This window comes from Chionomys nivalis, chromosome 4 (assembly GCF_950005125.1).
Source record: "Chionomys nivalis chromosome 4, mChiNiv1.1, whole genome shotgun sequence".
Lineage (NCBI taxonomy): Eukaryota > Metazoa > Chordata > Mammalia > Rodentia > Cricetidae > Chionomys > Chionomys nivalis.
Window position 1 is genome coordinate 55,092,723 of NC_080089.1, and position 19,178 is coordinate 55,111,900.

At 41.6% G+C, this 19,178-nt stretch overlaps 1 protein-coding gene across 3 annotated transcripts in view; it reads right to left on the minus strand.

Moving 5' to 3' along the window:
• Peak1 (pseudopodium enriched atypical kinase 1) overlaps positions 1-19,178 on the minus strand; it is a 211,902-nt gene that overhangs the window by 37,927 nt on the left and 154,797 nt on the right. For all 3 annotated transcript variants that reach the window (XM_057766600.1, XM_057766599.1, XM_057766598.1), the window contains one exon: positions 5,981-6,165. In XM_057766600.1, the coding sequence (XP_057622583.1) occupies positions 5,981-6,165 (185 nt within the window). The remainder of the gene's footprint in view (positions 1-5,980; positions 6,166-19,178) is intronic.

The window sequence follows — 19,178 nt, forward strand, 5'->3', positions numbered from 1 at the left end:
GCCAGGTTAATAGAGAATATAAACTATGACTTGAAAATCTCTTACATGAACTTTCCTGTGAACAGTCAGACTTCTTTCATCTAGGAATCTTCAAAAGTCAAACACTGCAGTCATTTTTAGCTCATTTATTCAAACACATTCTTAGCACCTCCTGTGTGTTTTAGATAATGTGCTACGCTGTAGGGATACAGAAAGAGGAGCAGCCAAAAAATATGTGGAGTAAAGGGAGACTTGATTGAGCTTTTAAAAAAGCAATGTACAGGGCTGGAGAGATGGCTCAGAGGTTAAGAGCACTGGTTGCTCTTCCAGAGGTCCTGAGTTCAATTCCCAGCAACCACATGGTGGCTCACAACCATCTGTACTGAGATCTGGCTCCCTCCTCTGGCGTGCGGGCATACATCGAGGCAGAATGTTTTATACATAATAAATAAATAAAAAAAAAGATAAAAAAGCAATGTACAGAGTACTTAGTTACAAAGTGAACGAAAAAGACCTAAAGTTATCAGCTACGTTTCAACAGAATAGAACTTCTTACACACTTCTGATTCTAGCAAGATAATAGTCAGACACGCCCACATAAAAGACAACCAGTTATCCTTCTTCAAGACATTTCAAGACACAAGAAACAGGAAAATGTCTAAGGTTTAATAAAATGAGGCATTTGATTTTTGGGAATAGTTTTTTGGGAATAGTTTTGGGTGCAGACATGCTGTAAAATCTACTGGTGAAGGCCAGCTCATCCTGTGGTCCATGTGATCACAATGCAGAGCGACATACTACTTTAATCCCCTGAGTCAGGGTCTCTCACAAACCTGGGGCTATACTGGCAGCCAGCAAGCTCCAGGAAGCTTCCTGTCCCTATCCCAATAGAACTGGGGCTACTTTTGAGGTCTGTGAAGAATTGTGTTGGGATTTCGATGGGCAATGCATTGAATCTGTAGATTGCTTTTGGTAAGACTGCCATTTTTATTATGTTGATCCTACCTATCCAAGAGCATAGGAGATCTTTCCATTTTCCACCCTCCATAATTTCTTTATTCAGAGACTTAAAAGTTCTTGTCATACAGGTCTTTGGTTAGTGTTACCCCAGATATTTTGTTATTTGTGGCTATTTTAAAGAGTGATATTTCTCTGAGGTCTTTCTCAGCCCTCTTAGCATTTGTATATAGTAGGACTACTGATTTGTTTGAGTTGAGTGCAAACTTGTACTTGGAAATCAGTACGGCAGTTTCTCAGAAAACTGGGATTCAATCCATCTCAAGACCCAGCAATATCACTTTTGGGCATATATACCCAAAGAATGCATACTCATACCGCAAGGACATTTGCTCAATTGTGTTCATAGCAGCATTATTCATAATAACCAGAACCTGGAAGCAATCTAGATGTCCCTCAACCGAAGACTGGATAAAGAAAATATGGTACATTTACACAATGGAGTGCTACTCAGCAGTAAAAAAACAATGACATCTTGAAATTTGCATGCAAATCGATGGAGCTAGAAAAAGACATCCTGAGTGAAGTATCCCAGATGCAGAAAGACAAACACAGTATGTACTCATTCATAAGTAGATATTAGACATAAGGAGCCTATAGGTCATGACCCCAGAGAAGCTAGGTAACAAGAAACCTAAGAGAGACATTCATGGATCCTCCTAGGAAAATAGACAAGATCTGGAAAAATTGGGAGTGTCGGGGAGTGGTGGTGGAAGGGGAGGAGGAATAGGGGAGGGACACGAGGGAACTGGAAGGGCAGAGAGGAAGAGCAAGGAAAGAGATATCTTGATTAAGGGAGTCATTATGGAGCTAGCAAGAAACCTGGCACTAGAGAAATTCCCCGGAATCCACAAGGATGACCCCAGCTAAGACCCTAAGCAATAGTGGACAGGGTGTCTGAATTGGCCTTGCCCTGTAGTCAGATTGATGACTACCTTAATTGACATCATGGAATCTTCATCCAGCAACTGATGGGAGCAGATGCAGAGATAAACAGCTAAGCACTGGGCCGAGCACCCAGACTTCAGTCAAAGAGAGGGAGGAGCAATAATACGAGCAAAGGGGTCAAGACCATGATGGGGACACCCACAGAAACACCTGGCTTGAGCTAGTAGGGGAACTAGGATGAAACTAGGCCCTCTGAAGTGGGTGACAATTGTGAGGCTGGGGCAGTCTGTGCGGCCACTGGCAGTGGGACCAGGACTTGTCTCTAGTGCCTGAACTGGCTTTTTTGAAGCCCATTCTCGTTGGAGGGATACCTTGTTCAGCCTAGATATAGTGGGGAGGGCCTTGGTCCTGCCTCAAAGCGATGTGTCAGACTTTGTTGACTCCCCGTGGGAAGCCTTACCCTCTCTTAGGAGTGGATGAGGGGTGGGTGCAGGGAAGAAGGGAGGATTGGGAAGAGGAGAGGGAGTGGGAACTGGGATTGGTATGTGAAATGAGAAATTTTTTTTTTTTTTTTTAAAAAGATCTGGGGTGACAGGCATGTGTTGCCCAACTTGGTTTGTTATGTGTGTACTGGGGATTTAAACTAGGGTCAACGTTTGCACAGCCAGTGCTCTTGCCCACTTAGCTATCTCCCTGCTCCCCATCCTGGATTTGTCTGTAAGATATGGGCCCATGCTCCCAGACTGGCCTTGAGTCACTGATCTCCTGTCTATCCCTCAGGTGTCAGGGTTACAGGGTCACCATGTAAGCTCAACGGTACCATTAAAAACAAAAAGTTACTGCAGCTTTAAATCACAAAAAATTACCCACGGGGCAGTTTAAAACTGCAAGGAGATGATTTGCTGAATGTCTTTAAAAACAAAAAGAGCTCCAAATGCCACCTACATACTTGTTACACCAGGGAAAGAGCAATAAACCCAAATCCTCAGCATCTAGAACTGACTGAACCAACCTTAACTATTACTGTTCCAAGGCAGAAAAATTAAGCACGTATCAAACCATACAGTCACTTAAGCACTTAAAGAAGGGTGAAAGCTAGTTATTTTTCTAGTTCTAACTTGGTTTTGGATTTTTCACTTTTCAGTACTTGCTTGATAAGTGCATAAAAGTATATTTGATAGTTAAAGTATAAAACCCACCAGAAGCTCGATGGTTTCAGAATGACTATGCTAAGTCCAATGAGATTATTAGAGTTGGGTCTGGTTAGTTTTGGTGTGTAATGTTTTTTACTTGCAAGTTTTTTTCTTTTCTTTTTCTTTTTTTTAAATAAAAATAAGAACAACAAAACTCCCAAAGGAAGACTGGATAACATAGGCATCATATCCTATGACAAAGGAAAGAAATTCATCCGTTTTCCTCCTCTTCCTAGTGCTGGGCACTGAACCAGGGCCTTATGATTCTAGGCAAGAGCTCAGCCACTGAGCTAAACTCAATGGAAAGCAATCTTTCTCACAGGACAGCTTGAATTTTTAGACTCTAGGCAACTGTAATTTTTTAAAGTCTTAAATTTTGCATGTGAAAGTTGATGACTCAAAAGTCCCAGCCTTGCCAGGCAGTGAGTGGTGCCACACACCTTTAATCCTAGTGGCAGAGGCAGGTAGACTCTGAGTTCGAGGTCAGCTTGGTCTACAGAGCGAATTCCAGGACAGCCAGGGCTACACAGAGAAATCCTGCTTTAAAAAAAGAAAAAAAAAAAAAAAAAACAAACCCAACTGAAGTCCCAGCCCTCCAGTGCTTTACAAGAATTTAATGACTGAGGGTATTAGAGTCATGATACCTACGGCTCTCTGGGCTCTAACTTGGTCCAACCTCCCCTGCCTTCCTTTCCTCTTCTAACAATGGGGGAAAATAATAAAACTTAAAGTTGGTGTGTGTGTGTGTTTTAAATAAAGGGGCTGGAGGGATAGTGGCTCATTGGTTAAAAGCACTGGCTGTTCTTCTAGGGGACCTGGATTCAATTCCCAACACCCACATGGCAGTTCACAACTATTTGTAACTATAGTTCCAGGGGATCTGACACTCTTATATAGGCATGAATGTAGACAAAACAGTAATGCAAATAAAATAAAATCTTTTTAAAAATGAGATTTTTGTTGTTGTTGTTTTGTGGTAGGGTCTCATGTAGAGCAGCCTGGTCTCAAGCTTACTCTACCCTGTAGCTGAGGACGATACTGAAGTCCGGATCTTCCACCTCTATTTACCAAGTACTGGGATTAAGGCATGTGCCACCATGCCTCACTCTTCCTTTCTCTTTTTGAGACAGTCTTATAAAGCCCAGGTTAGTCTCAAAGTCACAGTTCTCCTGGCTGAGGCCCCCAAGTGCTGGGTTATGGGTGTCAGCTGCCACACCCCGTTGGTAATGGAAAACTTTAAGAAGTGATGCCATATGCTATCAATTCCCAAAAACTGTGATACAGTATACTGAGGCTGTCATAAGAGAAATTTTGGAATAGCAAAAATATCTTCAATATGTAATTCCTGATATGCTATTTTAGAACGCAAAGTAAGTAAAAACTTCATCTTAATATGTACTCCTGAAATATAAAAGAATGAAAAAAGTCTAAAAAGCCACTCAACAATAATATTTACTGGAACTGAAGTCATCAGAAGTCTTTTCCGTGTAGAATATACTTTCAACTACTTGAGGGCTGTTCTGACTGAGTCTCCCAAGAGGAGATTGGAGCATTTCTCCTATGGTATTGCTTCAATCTTTTGGACTTGTTAATTAAGAAACCTATCATTTTCAATTTTTAAGTTTACTAGCTGATACTGGTATCCTTTTCCCTTAAAACAACACAATGGAGAAAAAGGAAGAGGAATGAGAAACAAGGTCCTTGGGAGACAAACTCCAGTGGTTTCCAACCAGGGTGAGTGGTCCATTAGAATCCCGCGGGCACACTACACTGCAGATGGTCCATCTGCTCACCTCTTCTTATCCATAGGACATAGGCAAGAAAACAAAAACAGAACCCCAGAAAACTTATTCTGCTCCAGGCTTTCCTTTTCAGAAGGGAAGAAACTCAAGGGAGGGAGAAAATTCAGAAGTCACTGGGAATTCCAGAAAGACCATGGGGAAAAGAGAACTGGGGAAGTTTTGTAACAATTCTACGTAACCCCCCTTGCACACTCTCCACTATAGTAGGCCTGTGGCACAGCTCTTAGCCTCGGCAACGCCTCCAATGGCAGTACTCATACTTCTAGTCAGAGATTCTGTTCTTCACCTTATGCTACCTAAAATACCCCTCCGATGTGTCCATTGTTCTCTCTCCCTATCTTAACTGAGGCTCCCTTTCTCATCCTCTCATGTCATCCTGCAGTTAGAGTACCTGTTACCAAATACCATAGCCTATGTGTACCCATTTTAAATTATAAACGTCATCTGTCTTCTTGAAGCCCTTTGCTGGGTCACCATCGTACCTAATGCTCCACATTGCTGGACTTTGCATGGCTGTGGCACCAGGCCATTCTGTATTTCCACAGTTTTGTTCACTTATTGCCTGTTTGGAACATTCTTTCTGCCCTCTGACAAGTTAAGTCAGCTCAGGAATGATTTCTTTTGACACCCTTCTTTGTGTAATGCCAAAAATATTCCATGCGTGTTTGCACAATTGTATTTATCATATTATACTGAACTCAAGTTCCTTTCTTTCCCTTCAAGGCAGGGCCCACATCAGCATCTTTAGCACATGCTCATGGTAGCAGGCATTTAAAATAAGTCTCATGAAAACTCGAATATTATTTTTCGAAGTAAATGTAAATTTATAGCGCCAATGATACAAGTTTTGATCCTCCAGGGAAATATAACATGTAGCCAGCACATAGAAAGGCAAGTACAGCCGGGCGGTGGTGGCGCACGCCTTTATCCCAGCACTTGGGAGGCAGAGGCAGGCGGATCTCTGTGAGTTCGAGACCAGCCTGGTCTACAAGAGCTAGTTCCAGGACAGGCTCCAAAACCACAGAGAAACCCTGTCTCGAAAAACCAAAAAAAAAAAAGAAAGGCAAGTACAAATACTGCCTATATAATATTTCCACTTACCTAGGTTGCTATATGTTGCGCTGCAGGAGTTCAGATCTATGGGATCCGCAGTGTCATCTTTTTCTTCTTCCCTTTCCAGGTCAGGCGGGGGTGAAGCTGGTGTGATGGAAGTTCCATCTTGCTTCACAGCCAGAGGTTTTGGATCCTGAGAAGAAAATTCCTCTGCCACTTCATGGGTCACGCGACTGAAACGAAATCAGACAGCTCATCAAATTAGAGTTCAAAAGTTCTGTTAAAATTTACATTTATAGGGTAGCGGATGGTGGCACACGCCTTTAATCCCAGCACTTGGGAGGGAGAGTCAGGTAGGTCACTGTGAGTTCTAGGCCAGAGCTAGTTCCAGGATAGCTAAAGCTTACTAGAAAAAAATAATAAGAAATTAAAAAATGAGATTTATGGGAGACGCATTTCCCATTGATGTGAATAAACAGCCCTACAACCACAACAGTGGGTCATCAGCTGGCTGAGCAGAGACCAAGGATTTTGATGCTTGACCTTGATTCATATACTAGTGGAGGTAGGGTACCCTCAAATAGAGCTAGAGAATTAATAGGCAAGGAATTGAACAATGAGATGGAAGCCTGAGACTTTCCTTAATGAAAAGTCTCAGACTTTCATACATGAAAGTCTAAATAAATACTAAATCTATTTTTTTTTTAAGAGAAGAGGTAACAATAGTCATAAAAATCCTTAGCTGGTTAAAGAGAAAAACACTCAGGAATTTAGGAAATCAGCTGGTATATTTACTATATTTATTATATTACTTAATAGTACTCTACTACTATAGCAAACACCACAGTTTATTTACTTTACTTACTACATAGTATTTGCTATGTTAAAGTATTTACTGAGCTATGTAGAAAGAATTAGGAATAAAATTGTGATTATATCGAGACCAGCCTGGTCTACAGAGCTAGTTCCAGGACGGGTTCCAAAGCCACAGAGAAACCCTGTCTCGAAAAACTAAAAAAAAAAAAAAACTAGAAAAATTGTGATTATACCATGCAAATAAGGATGTAACTGTTTTTGGTAACTTAACGACAGGCAGACAAAAGCATCAGTTCTCATCTACATGGGTGCAGGAGGGAAGTCAAATGGAGAAGAAAGCTTAAATCTCATTAATGAAAATGATTCTGAAGCATCCTGCTGGTCACAAATCAGTGAAAGACTAGTCGTTTTCTTCTCAGCCACTGCCAGCTCACTTACTTTTGGCTAACTCTTCCCTCTCCCCACACCCTACCTAAACTATGTCAGTTCTGCGGTCATGAAGTCCAAGGGGATCAGATGGTCAATAATTGCTGGAGCTGAAAATGGCTGACCAATGAGATACACTCAGATCAGGTGTCTTTGAAGGCTTCAGGATCTGAGAAGCGCTCTGAGACCATCATCCCATCCTCCCTGATGTCTTTATGGGCAAGAGACACAGGATAGGAACTTTTGAGGGGAGTGCTACATGTAAGGGTGTGTGCGTTCGGGAAAAAGGATGCCACTGAGGGTCCTCAATTACTTCTCTTCCTTCTTGAGACGGAGTTTCTCGCTGAGCCTGGAGCTCATCAACTGGCCATACTGGCTGTCCTTCTAGGGAACTAATAACCTGACTGCAGAAACACAATGTTGAAGCGTTAACATTTTTCCTCTCAAAGGAGGGATATTTTCTCGTCACTTTATATGTGCTGCCTTGAAATCAGAAGTCGTTTCTATTAACTTCTGCCTAGCAGAGAATATTCTCTTTCTCTTTAAGTATGTGCATAACTACTTGGTAATATCCAGGCTTGACGTGAAGTGGCGCCTGAGAGTGTCTGGGAAGTGTCACTTCACTTTGTCTTTACTGAGCCATGGAAGCTGAGCTCCCTTGTTACTGCCTCCTCATGCTATCCATGTCATGAGAAACCAGTTTTGTGTGGAAGGCCTTGTTTCTGCACTGATGACTAAGGCAGCCAGCCCATTGAGGAGAGGCAGCATTTTTACACAGACTGCCCTGCTGACTGCTGCTGGAGAAATTCGCTCCCAGCTCTCCTGTCCCCAGGAGCTAGAGCCCATAATGGAACTTCCAGTTCACTGCACACTGCTGATATAAAGAAGGACCCCTGGCTCTGCTGGCTTAGAGCATTTCTGAAGCTGTGTAGCCAGCAGATTTCAAGTCTCATATTGCTATACTGACACATGCGTAATTTTTATAATAAAGAATGGTAGGAAGATATTCCTTCAGATTACTCCCTTGTCTGCAGTTGATGTATGTTCTCATGACACACAAATAAAAATCCCTTACAGAAGCTTAGGGGCTGGAGAGTCTACTCGGTTGGTAAAGTACTTACTGTGCAAGAAAAGGCCATGTATTCGGATCCCCAGAACTCATGAAAAGCTGGACACAGGTGGCATGTCCCTGTAACCCCAGCAATGGGGGCGTAGAGGAAAGCTCTGGGACTGGCTGCCCCCTCTGTTTGGTGGTGCAGGTCTGTAATCTCAGTTATTTCTGAGACTAGAACAAAAGGATTTCAATTCAAGGCCTGCCTGAGCTCCACTGTGACACAAGGCTAGCCGGAGCAACTGAACAAGACTGTCTCAGAATAAAAGAAGTTTAAAAGGGCTGAGGACATCTTGTGGGCGAGTGATTTTCTAGCACTCTCTAGTAGCACTCTCTAGGTCCTGGATTCAATGTCAAACAAGCTCTGAACTTCCTCTTGGTCCTTTTCCTTCCTTGAAGTTAGTTTATTTACATACTGCACAAAGTGTGTGTGCATGCACTCGCTTGTGCAGGTGTCTAGGGAGGCCAGAGGTTGACGTCACTGGTTTTTTTCTACTGCTCTCCATTCTATCTTTTCTGAACTTGGAGCTCACTGTTTAGGCCAAGTGTGCTCCATCCAGAGTTCTGGTTATAGTTGTATGCTTGCCAAGGCTGCTTTTCTACCTTGGTGCTGGGGATCAGCTACTGTGAACACAACTATAAGAGCAAATGTTGCTAACCGCTGGAATCCCTGGTCTGTTCCACAAACATAAGACAGAACTTTGCTCTAGGAGTGTGGACAAACAAAACAAGGACACTAAAAAGCAAGAAATACCAAAGACTCACCCACTGTCCTCACTCATACAACTCCCCATGGCAGGGCACTTTCACAGGGTCTCTTCAAGTCTCTTAGCCATGCTCTGAAGCCAGCAGAGCAGAGGCCACTGAGCTGTACACGCTGTGCCAAGACACTCGGATCCTGCACTTCAGCAACACCCGCTGCACCTTGACCTTTCCTATAGGGGTTTGGCCTTGGAAATGTGCCAAATTACCTTTGGGGCACTAAGCAAGTGAAAGCTAGATTTATTAACTCCTCAAGGACCAGGGTAGCCCAGCCTACATTCCAGGTTAGTTTTCACAGACACTTTTCTAATGCATGCACTCATATACTAGGTTTCCAGTTCAAGTAATTATCAGCTATAAAAATATGTAAGAATGTTATGAATTTGCAAATGGATGCAGAAATGTTTAATCTGCATTTACAGTGACAGTCTTAAAAGTAATAAAGACTTTAAAAAGTGCATCAATGATATGTAATGTCTTAATGCTTGACAGAAGAACACCTTTTTGTGTTATTAAAATAGTAAGAGAGAGGCAAAAAGGGAGTTCTAGGAGTTGAAGTGCAGGCTGTGACGTGAAGACTGAGAGACCTGAGGTGGTAGGAGGCAAAAGCAACGCACCCCTGAGCGTGAACAAGACAAAGACAAACTAGCCAGGAAAGAAGAGAGAAAGCCCTCCTCCTGGTCTCTGAGTGGGCACATTAATTCTATAAAAAGGAATTTAGATAATTTTTTAAGAAAAAAAATGATCCAAATAATCAGAAAATCATCTCAAATCTAAAGTGATATATACAGGCTTTATCTCCTAACAAAACGCCTCTCCAACATTTTACTGGGAGATGTTTGAGGTGATGGACAACGTGTGTGGAAATTAGAAGCTGATGTTTGTTTTCCTGTCTCTTTGATCTTCTGAACAAATGGTACCTTGAGGAAGGAGATAACAGAGATGATGAAACTTCTCCCATTTCATTCAAGAGACAAGAAAAAATTCTACAAAATGAAAATCATAAGGAATATAATTTGAGACTCAGTTACTAAATGCTAACAAGTGTCGAAACAGTAAAATACTGACCAATGAGGTAGTTTTTCAAGGTAAGTAAATTTCATCTTATTTTATAAAACAAAACTATGTTTAAGTAATGAATGGCCCATGAAGAAGTTGGAGCTTTTTATATTTCTGCTATTTAAATTCCTTTGAAAGAGTTTCTAGTCCTGTAACAGAAGGTGGAAAGTCTGTAATAACTATGGTAATGATATCTAAGTCCTTAATCTTCAGGTTCTGTCAAAGTGACTTAGCCTCTTTGTCACTGTCAGCAATCATTCTATTTTCATAATGGAAGTCGATACACATCTGACTGCACAGCTGGCTCCCGGGTCCTATATCCTCTGATAGAAAACATTCGGGGGGGATGGGGAACTGAATCAAATACCAAACTTATACACCTTATTTTCTTCTCATTATTTCCCAAACAAAACAGAAAATTACTAGTCACATGGCATTTACATAGAACTAGGTTATGATTAGTGATCGAGAAACCATTTAAAGTCTATAAAGAGCATGGTGGCACACTTCTGTAAGACCAGAATTCAGAACACTGATGGAGGAAGGCCATTGGTTAATTAATAAAGAAACTGCTTGGCCTGATAGGTTAAGAACATAGGTGGGTGGAATAGACTGAACAGAATGCTGGGAGAAAGAAGCCGAGTCAGGCAGTCACCATGATTCTCCCACCCGACACAGATGCAGGTTAAGATCTCCCTGGTAAGCTACCACCTCGTGGTGGTACACAGATTATTAGAAATGGGTTAATCTAGATGTGAGAGCTAGTCAGTAAGAGGTTAGAGCTAATGGGCCAAGCAGTGTTTAAAAGAATACAGTTTCCGTGTAGTTATTTCGGGGCATAAGCTAGCCAGGCGGCCGGGAGCTAGGGTGGCAGGGAAGCGGCCCGCAGCTCTCACTACAAGAACACTGAAGCAGGAGGACTTGAACTGAGAGTTCAAGACCAGAGTGAGTTACGTGGTGAGTGTAAGGTTCACCTAGGCTGTGTGGCCAGATTCTGTTTCAAAAACAAACAAACAAACAAACAAAAAAGACAAAAATGTCTTCAAGAGGTTATATATAGAGTAAATGCTACATCATTTTACAGAAAGACTTAGGCATCCAAGGAATTTATTTTGGTATCCAAGAAAATCATGTAACCAAACCCCAGCAGATTCTGAGGGGTGGCTGTTCTTGAAATCGTTAGCCAACTTTTCATTAAAGCCTAGTTTTTCATTGTAATTTGATATGTTTGACCCAATACTTAAAAACTGTCATATTTGCTACAGATTATTCTTCTGAATTTGCAGGATGAATATAAGGTGTTCAAAAGAAACAAACACATTGCTACAGATTTGTGTTATCTAAATAAATTCCGTGACGGTTAGATCTCACCAGTCTGTAATATTCATACATAATTCAAAGTTATAGAAACAATCTCCCACGTGAAAGCTTGCTTGCTTTACCCAGGTGGTAGGATTAATCATTATAGTATCAAATGAAATAATCTTTTTTTCCTGGAAAATTTGTTCAAGACATATTTTTGTAAAAATTTGTTAAATGTCTGACTGTACCTTTTAAAAGGCAAATCAAATTTCTCATCAGAACAGATTAAAGGGCTTTCTGCATATAAATATTTCCATAATTTTAGTTCAACTTTAAGTTTCCACTTCAACCACCTTTGTTCAGCTTCAGAAGGGGTAGTAAATGAAATCAGAATTCTATAGAGACTGTCTATCTCTCGGAGCAAGCAGCATTTTACATTTTACTGGTCAGCTTTCTTCAGCACATATACCTGTCTCTATGTGCTCATAACAACCAATAAATTAATGTACTTTCTAAAGACTCTTTTTCATAAAAACTGAACACCAGAAGAAATGTTTCATGTTCTGTTTCTGGTTTCCTGAGCTGTTTATTTCTAAGGTTGCGAGGGACAATAGTCTTTGTAGACGTGGGACCAGCATCAACCGTCAGTCAAGGACAGCCATCATGCATGACCCACACCTTTAAGATCTGTTAGGAGGAAAGAGGGGGAAACCCAACTATTTCTTCTTGTATCTCCACCGTAGGACTCCCCACCACGGTGACATTTTTTAATCCTACGTTGGCTTCCAAGCCATCAACCTGATTTTGCCACATTTCCCAATTACTGGCATTCTCAGGTGGGAAAACATATCTGTTGATCACTATCTAGTAGGTCCAATTTTGCACTAAGCCTCAATAGCCTTTGAAATCGTCAAACTTCTTATCCTGAACCAAGATTAACCTTTAACTGAGATAGGATGAGGTCTTGCTACTGTCTAACAGAGTGTGGCCAAACACAAGGAGTTCCTGTGTGCAAACTAAGTGCACACAGGATATTGCAGCTAGGTGCAAGGGCTTGAAATGGGCTCTCATTTTTTTGACACTGCACAGAGTTCATTTAAAAAAACTAAAAAAGTAAAAACAGATGTGATAGCCATTTAAAGTGTTTTCAAGGCACGGGATTGCATGCCAGCAAAGCAGGGAAGAACACAGGCCACTCAAAGTCACCGTCACCTTCATAAAACTAAGAAAAGTTACAGTTTTAAAATCCTGTGAAGTACAAAGTCAGAATGGCATCTGTGCAAATCAACAGCAGATGATTAGGTTGCCATTCTCACTGACTATAGAAATTACTCGGCACCCCCATTTCAGCCTTGGTTTGCTTTTGAAGAATGGGGTGAGAAAGAGACAGACATTTTCTGAAAAGACAAGCTCTTAGAAGAGAATGCCAGCTCTCACCAACGACACAGCCTAGGGAGGAGATGGTATCCTGGACTGTCCCACACCCAGAAGCACAGGAAAGGCCTCTCCCCCCACTCTTATCTTCCTCTGCTCCGTGAGTCAGAGCAGGGAGAGGAGCTTGTACACGTAACAGATGCGATGAGGGAACGAGTGTTTCCTGAGACCTACAACCTCTGGGACAGGGACAGACGTCTACCTGGTGCTGCGTGTGCTGTGCACTTCCCACTCAACTCACCAAAGTGTCAAGACATAGTAGCCATTCCTCCCATTTCACAGGGAGGGAAACTGAGGCTGGAGGAAGCAAACGGTCTGATTCTGTTGAGTACAGGGTGGCAGTGTGGCAATGTGAAGCCATGTTGTCCAATTCTGATGCCCATGTTCTTTCCACCATAAGGCAAGGGTGCAAGCACATTGTACAGATCCAGTGAATGCCTGGCTGTAAGCGTGCTTTGAAAGGAAAATTGCTTTAACTGAAACAGAAGGAGGTGAGGTGTAGCTCATGGAATGAGAAACAAGGCCGTGGGGGTGTGGAAAAGCTGTTAAAGAGGGGAGAGGAAAAAGAGGGCACTAGAAGATGTGTGACAAAAATGTAGGAGAGGGACCACTGTGGGAAGGAGGGGGACCAGCTTGAGAGCAGGGGGTGGGGAAGGAGTGTTGGGGATGAGGACCAACAAAACCAAGCTGTATGAAAATATCATAATAAAATCCATTGGTATGTTAATTTAAAAAAACTTATAAAATATTGGATAAATTAAAAAAAGAAATATAAAGTTATAATGATTATAGATGCATTCTATTTTGAAAAACCCTAAAAAAGCAATTATTTACATTGCAAAAGTATTTCTCCAAGTAGAAGATGCTCTTGGATATGCTCTTGGATATCTGTCTGCCTCATAGTAATTACCTCCACATTTACTGAGTGCTAGGCACAGTGCTTAAATACACATCTAACAATGGCACTATGAGGCAGGCTTATTCTCACAACAGCAACAATTGTAATGATAGTAGCCAAGGCTTACAGAGTATTTATTATGGGCCATTTCTAAGCCCTGTTTCTCAAAAGTGGCACTGTTGACATTTTTTGAGCAAGATAATTCTTCCTGTTGTGGAGAGCGATGCACACAGTATTTCCTGTCTTCTTGACTGTGGTAACCAAACAATGTCTCCAGACAGTGTCAGTTGTGTCCTAAAAGAGAACCTCTTTGTCCCTGCTGCGCCCTTATAAACTCAGTCAAGTTATACAACAACCAATAGAGTCGACTATCCTCTGATGACGGGGCCCACCAAAGGGTCACGCTCATCATGTCTGAGACACAGACAGCTAAGGTCCTGAGCGAGTATGAACAAGGAAGTGAGAAACAGGAGACAGACTAAGCTGGCATTACACAGAGACTCCTTTACTGTGGATGAACAACGGGACTGGGCCTTTAGGAGTGCTGGACTGTCCAGAGACAGAAGGTCAGGAGAATTAGCAAAAGTGCTTCAGTGAACGAGGTGGAAGATGCTGCAAGGCAGACTGGTAGATGCAAAAACGAGAGGTAGATGTGGTGCTTATTTTGGAAGTTTAGTTGACAGGACTTAATATTTTGAGTTCTTAGAGAAAGGGCATGAAAAGAATCAAAGATGACTCAGTTTTCTGGCACAAGCAGGCCATTTACAAGAAGGAAAGACGTGGGACAGAGCACGTCTGTAGGGAAAAATGAAGAGCTTTGTCTTAGACGTGCTTATTGTGTTGAAACAGGCTTCTCAAGTGAAGACCTGCATCTAAGTCATGGGGGAAAACGGGTCATTTTATTTTTGAAAATACTTTTTGTTTTGTTTTGCTTTCTGCCTTTTTGTTTTTGAGCCAGGGTTCCTTTGTATAGTCCTGGCTATCCTGGAACTCACCCTGTAGATCAGGCTGGCCTCTAACACACGCTGCCTCCAGAGTGCTGGGATTGAAGTGTGGGTCACCACTACCCTGGCTTGAGAGTTTATTATTACAAACAAACATAGTCTGTCTCCTTGAGGATGATACTGTCAAATGTCCTTCCCATGGTCAGTAAAAGAAAGGGCTAAAATTCCTAACTGAAAAATCAACTTGACCCATTTTACAAGTGTTCCCTTAGGCCTTGGTATGCACCTGAAATGGACGTGTGCTCTTCCTTTTCCGCACATAGTTAAAAACAAAACACAAGTGATCAAGGCTTGAGATTTAATCAAATTTACTACTTAACCTTAAGTAAAACTGATTTTTTTCTTTCCTTTTAAATTTCTAGCACAATTTGGTGTGACAGCTTTGTTTGGGTTACAGTGCAATAGTTTCACCCAGATGTGTTCTTGCTCTGCCAGTGCAAAGGTCAACAGAGTGAAAAAGAAAATAGCTCAGCATCTGTGTGGTTAGTTGCCTGTCCCTGACAAAGTAATCTGAGACAACCAACTTATAAGGAGGAAACGATTTATCACGGTTTACAGTTTCATTCCATGCTAACTTGGCAGTATCATGGTGGGTGTATGCAGAGGAAGCTGCTTCTGAGAGAAGGGAGTAAGAAAGGGGAGGGGGAGGGAAGAGGGAGCAGGGATGAGAAACAGAAACTGAGACTGGAGTCCCACTACTCTCTAAAGCCATGTGCCAGTTCTCTTCAAAGGGTCTCCACCTAATGGTTTCATCACCTCCAGGAGAAACATGGGTCGGTCACTCAGATTTAGCACAGGGGCCTTTGGATAGATCTAAGACCCAAGATACAGCATAGTGTGAAGATAGTGATCTTTACATGGTCTACTGGATCTTACATGGACTGTATGTGAAGAACTGCTGAACTATTCTGCTTTTTCTTGTATTTGACAATAATTTATGACGTGCAATTGGTATACACACACACACATATATACACACCAATACATGCATATAACATAGATTAAACAAAATTAATTAATGCATCATTCCATCTTTTTGTGATAAGGCTTACAATATATTCTTTTAGAAATTCTGAAACACACACTGTACTATTGTCATCATGTAGCAAAATGGATCACCAAAACTCATTCTAATGGAAACCCTGTTGTACCCTGGACTAATGCCTCCCCTTCTCCACTGGCCTAGCTTCTGATGACACCTCCCCTCTCCCCCACTGGCCTAGCTTCTGATGACACCTCCCCTCCCCCACTGGCCTAGCTTCTGATGACACCTCCCCTCCCCCACTGGCCTAGCTTCTGATGACACCTCCCCTCTCCCACTGCCCTAGCTTCTGAATGCACCTCCCCTTCCCCACTGCCCTCGCTTCTGGTGAGCTACTCTTCCAAGAGTTCAGCTTGCTAACACACTAAGCATTATCCTCCCTAGTCACACACATCCTGCTTCTATTTGCTTTCCTCCTCCTTTTGCCTACAATAGTGTTAACTAGCTGACAAATGACAAAAATCTCTCTTTGTGTGTGTCTGGGGGGGAGGGGAACCAGGCTGGCCTTGAACACACAATCTTGCTGCCCTAGCTTCCTGACTGATGGAATTACATATACATACTGCCATACTCAACCTTCTTATTTGCCCTTTAAGATCTGGTTCCAATTTCATTTCTGGAAGCCAATTGAATCACTAGGTGTTTTGTGCTACTTTATCATTTTGAGCATGGAACACTTACCACAGTGAGGACAGAGGAGCTACTAACACTTTTAAACATCTAATATGCCAGACCCCAGGCAGCCTATTTTATCTCGTCCCATGAAATGTTCAAACTAATTCTGTGTGATAAGTATCACTATGGCCCTATACATTGAAGGGCCAGAGAGTCAACGCTGAAGTCACATCTGAGTTCATTATTTCAGCAACATCTTTCACCCTATTTGTTCTAAGGTTAATGACACATATTCAATTTATGTCTTTGGAACAGTCAAAAAAATGTCGGGAATAGTCTAATCCCACAATGAAAGGCTCTACAAGTCTCTCATCTTTCAGGCCCTGCAGTTTAGATATCAGAAGGGTATTTTTCATTCTTCATTCTTTACAGACAGTTTGGATTGGGCATCTTTAGTTACTTATAGGAAAAGTGTATTTTCATTTCTTTTAGCTGTGTGTTCCCAGGCATGGGATGGTAATTTAATAATCACACTGCCATCAAGCCAGAAACACAAATGTTGACATTTGATTGTAGTGTTTTCCCTCTCAAAGTTGCTTCAAGTAAATATCAATGACAATCCAAGTAAATGAAGTAATTATTTAAAAAGCAAATGGAGTATAGTTTTCAATACACATATTCATGCTTTAAACTTTCCACAAGGCTAAAAATAACCTATTGAATACTTCTTTTTCTACTCACTCTGGGACACTGTGAAATGAGAAAATTCAAATTTGCTTCTAAGAACAGTTTAGTATCCCAATCACGGCTTTATTTATGTACCATTAAAACAGTAGCTAATGATTCTAAAGTGTGGCCCAACAACACCAGCCTGTTGGGTATGCAAAGTCAGGATATATCTCAGACCAAGTGAATCAGAAACTCCGGGAGCTGCCAGTGGTGGCTGCGGTGATTAAAGTGCACGTCTTTAATCCCAGCACTCACGAGGCAGAGGAAGGTGGATCTCTGAGTCTACAAAGCAAGTTCCAGGACAGCCAAGGTTACTCACAGAAACCCTATGTGGAAAAACCAGAAAACAGCAACATAGAAACCCTGGAAGAGGAACCTGGCAGTGCGTTTTAACACGCCTCTGGATAACTGTGAAACAGTCAAATCTTAGTACTGATGAAGCAAATCAACTGTGTCATTTGGATTCATGGACATTTTTACAAAACAATTAATAACATAATAGTAAGGGGTCTGCCACACAGAGGGCTTGAGTTGCCTCAAGTCCACATACAGTATAGGATAGTCATGGGAAAGAGTCACAAAAGAAAGGCTAAACCATTATTTGGCTGTTTTCCAAGGTCTGGATACATTTACCACAGCCATACTTAAAAAGGAGTACAATCATTTATTGATCTGCAAGAGCTATATGCTAGTCCCTCCTAGGCAACTCTAACCATGTGCGATTTAAGTGGCTTCCTTTCTAAATGAAACAGGAATCTGAAATCCGTGCATTACGCTACAACTGGAGCATGACAGGCTCCCACTGAGGATGTGAAGGGAGCCTAAGATTCAGCCGATAAGGCTGGTCCTCCCGGAAAGCAGTGTTTCCTCTAGGAGCTTTGCTAGCATATGAATTTAGGGGAAACCAGGACTTGCCAGCATTTTGACAACTACGCGTAGGTATGTGAAAGGGTCACTTTAGTCAAGGACATGTAGAAAACTTCCTGGCACTTTGGTAGGAAAATTGCAGGCACTGAGTGTTCATTTTCACTTATTTATTTTTAGAGGAAACTGGGGAGAAAATCTATCCTATCAGTCAGAAGTTGTTATCTTTGCCAGAGAGGAGGGTAAGCTGGATAGAGAAAGTTTACTATGTGTCAGGAGGATGCCTCAGAAGAATGAAGTATTTGGGGCACTTGTTCAAGACTAAAATGAGTAAGGACGAAAAAAATTCTATTTGTCACAAACTTTGGCTAAATGCACTTTTTTTTAACCAGCAGTTAATTGACTTTTTATCATAGTAACAAGAAAGGAAGTTTGACTTCTTTTCCGATTGGTATCCCCTTGATCTCCTTTTGGTGTCTTATTGCTCTAGGTGGGACCTCAAGAACTATACTGAATAGATATGGAGAGTGGGCAACTTTGTCTTGTTCCTGATTTCAGTGGGATTGCTGGGAGTTTCTCTCCATTTAGTTTGCTGTTGGCTTGCTGTATATTGCCTTTATTATGTTTAGGTATGTTCCTTGTAACCCTGCGCTCTCCAAGACCTTTATCATGAAGGGATGTTGTATTTTGTCAAAAGCTTTTTCGGCATCTAATGAGATTACCATGTGATTTTTATTTTTCAGTTTGTTTATATGGTGGATTATGTTGCCGGATTTTCATATGTTGAACCATTCCTGCATCTCTGGGATGAAGACGACTTGATCATGGTGGATGATGTTTCTGATGTGTTTTTGGATTCGATTTGCCAGTATTTTGTTGAGTATTTTCCATCAATGTTCATGAGTGAGATTGGTCTATAATTCTCTTTCTTAGTAACAAGAAAAATAGCGTCCCTACACATAAATATTTCTATAAATAAAAGAATATATATACATATAGACATACATACATGTGTACGTGTGTGTGTGTGCGTGTGTGTGTGTGTGTGTGCGCGCGCGCTCGCATACACATGCACCAGGATAGAAGCCAGGTCCTTACACACGGTAAGTAAGCACTCTACTGCTGGGTTACTTCTCTAGTCCTTTGTTTGATATCGTGGTCTTTAATTATGTAGCATTTTAGGA